At 51.7% G+C, this 2,553-nt stretch overlaps 1 protein-coding gene across 1 annotated transcript; it reads right to left on the bottom strand.

Annotated features, from left to right (window-relative positions):
• Positions 1 to 858: 858 nt before the first annotated feature.
• LOC143886084 (uncharacterized) lies at positions 859 to 2,169 on the bottom strand. Its single transcript, XM_077390060.1, has one exon. The coding sequence runs from the start codon at positions 2,167 to 2,169 to the stop codon at positions 859 to 861; it is 1,311 nt and encodes a 436-aa protein (XP_077246175.1).
• Positions 2,170 to 2,553: the final 384 nt, after the last annotated feature.

Here is a 2,553-nt window from a genome sequence, read left to right as displayed (position 1 = left end):
ACGGACACGAAGGCATTTGCAAAAAGAAAAGGTTCTTTCATTCACATTCAGGAGATATTTACAAAGTTTTTTTTTTTTTTTTTGTGTGTGTCGGCTACTTTGCTACTGATGATATTTGCGAAGGTTCTTCGAGTTCCAGGCATGTGGTAATAGTTGTTCCTCGAGTGTTTCCAGTCTATAACTTCCCGGGCGAATCACCTCTTTTACTCGGTAAGGCCCTTCCCAGGTTGGGGAAAGCTTTCCGGCCTTCTTGGGTTGGGAGATAACAGCTTTCCTTAAGACAAGATCTCTAACTCGAAACTCTCTAGGGCGTATCTTCGAGTCATGGTAGCGAGATACTTTCTGCTTGTAGGCGGCGACTCTTATTCGGGATTCTTCTCTGGCCTCCTCTAATAAGTCAAGATTCGCGCGGAGCCCGTCACCGTTGAGCTGTTCGTTGAAGTTGGAAATTCTGGCGGACGGGGTGCCTACATTGACAAGTATTACCGCCTCTGTTCCGAAGGACAGGTTGAATGGGGACTCACCCGTTGGTGTGCGCGGGGTGGTGCGATAGGCCCATAGGACGTGATACAACTCATCTGCCCATCGACCAACTTTTTCGTCCAGTCTTTTCTTGATCCCTTGCAGCAGGATTCGGTTTGTGACTTCTGTCTGCCCGTTGGTCTGTGGGTGTGCTACGGAGGTGAACCGCTGCTCAATTTTCAGGTCGGAGCAAAACTTCCGAAAGTTTCGGCAGTCGAACTGTTTGCCGTTGTCTGTTATCAGGGCGCGAGGAATCCCGAATCTACAGACTACTGATTTCCAGAAGAAGTTCTGCACATTCTGTTCGGTGATCTGGGCTAGAGGTTCAGCCTCCACTCATTTGGTAAAGTAATCAATAGCCACTACTACGAAGGTGCGCCTTCCGGAGGCCGGTAGGAAGGGGCCCAAGATATCCATTCCCCAAATAGCGAAGGGTAGGGGGCTGACAATTGGGGCCATAGACACGGCGGGCTGATGAATGGTGGGGGAGAACTTTTGGCATTTCTCGCATCTCTTTACCAGGGTCAGCGCGTCTTGTCTCAACGTTGGCCAGTACAGACCTCTAAGGAGGACTTTGATCGCCAGGGCTTTGCCCCCCAAGTGCTCCCCGCAAATACCTTCGTGTGTCTCCTGCAGGGCATACGTGGCGTCGCTGGGCCGGAGACACTTTAAGTATGGGAGAGTATAGGACCTTTCGAACAAGTTCTCGCCATCAAGTGAAAAACGGGCTGCTCTTTGGATCACCTTGCGCGCTTCTCTCTTGGTCTCAGGCAGTTTCCCACTACGCAGGTAGTCGACGATCTCATCCATCCAGCAGGGCTCGTGTTCCACCTGCATTATCTCAGCAGCCTTTCTTTCGATACTGGAGGCCTGTAGGAACTCCATGCATATATTCCCGAGAGTCGTGTATCCGGATGCGGCCAGCTTGGACAGTACATCTGCCTTTGTGTTGTCCGTTCTGGGGATTCTGACAACCTCAAAACTTCTGAACTTGGAGGATAGTTGCCGAACCTGGGAGAGGTATTTAATCATTCGCTCGTCGCGGGCTTCGTATATACCTTGGATTTGGTTGGCGACCAACTGGGAGTCACAGTAAGCTTTCAATCTCTGGGCTCCGGTCTGGACTGCAAGATTCATTCCAGCGAGGAGTGCTTCATACTCAGCCTCATTGTTGGAAGCGCAAAAGCCGAACCTCAAGGCGTAGTCTAGTGTGAAATCGTCCGGCCCGGTTAAAACCAGACCGGCTCCGCAACCAGCCTTGTTTGAGGATCCGTCCACGTGCACTTCCCAAAGTGCTTCGGCGATTGAAGGATCATACTCAACTGGTGGCATGGGGATGGTTCCTGCTCTGGCTTCATCTTCTGTTGGTTCTCCGGCTGTAGTAGTACCTTTCGCTGCTGGGGCTTGGGCAATTTCAGGTTCGGCGATCTGCTGGGGGATGGAGCACTCAGCTACGAAATCTGCCAATACTTGAGCCTTGAGCGCGGGCCTGGGCATGTACCGGATGTCAAATTCACTCAATTCCACGGCCCATTTAACCAATCGTCCTGAAGTATCTGGCTTGTGGAGGACTTGTCTAAGCGGCTGGTCAGTTAGGACCTTTATCGTGTGAGCTTGGAAATACGGTCTCAACTTCCTGGCCGCCATTACCAGCGCGTAAGCCAATTTCTCGACCCGCTGGTACCTTATTTCGGCGTCGTGCAAGGCTTTACTAACGTAGTAGACCGGTTTCTGTTGGCTGCGCTCTTCACGAACTAGGACCGCAGCCAGAGCCAGGGGGCTTATAGATAGATATAAGATTAGCTCCTCACCGGGCTCCGGTTTTGTCAATAGCGGTGGAGAGGACAAATACTGCTTCAGTTCCTCGAAGGAGGTTTGGCATTCCTCTGTCCAGGGCGAGGTTTTGAGGCCTTTGACTGCGTTGAAAAAAGGGAGACACCTCTTTGCTGATTTTGAGACGAAGCGCCCCAGCGCGGCTATCATCCCTGTCAGTCGCTGCACTTCTCTGATGGTTTTCGGCGGAGCGAGCTC

The sequence above is a fragment of the Tasmannia lanceolata genome, unplaced genomic scaffold, assembly GCF_043159265.1.
Source record: "Tasmannia lanceolata isolate RefF3 unplaced genomic scaffold, GAP_Taslan_0.1 ptg000011l, whole genome shotgun sequence".
Taxonomy (NCBI): domain Eukaryota; kingdom Viridiplantae; phylum Streptophyta; class Magnoliopsida; order Canellales; family Winteraceae; genus Tasmannia; species Tasmannia lanceolata.
This window is presented reverse-complemented; position numbering and strand designations above follow the sequence as displayed.

What these genes read in the sequence shown, in the direction of transcription:
- LOC143886084 (XM_077390060.1), bottom strand. Translation starts at nt 2,169, where the DNA reads ATGGCGGCCAGGAAGTTGAGACCGTATTTCCAAGCTCACACGATAAAG.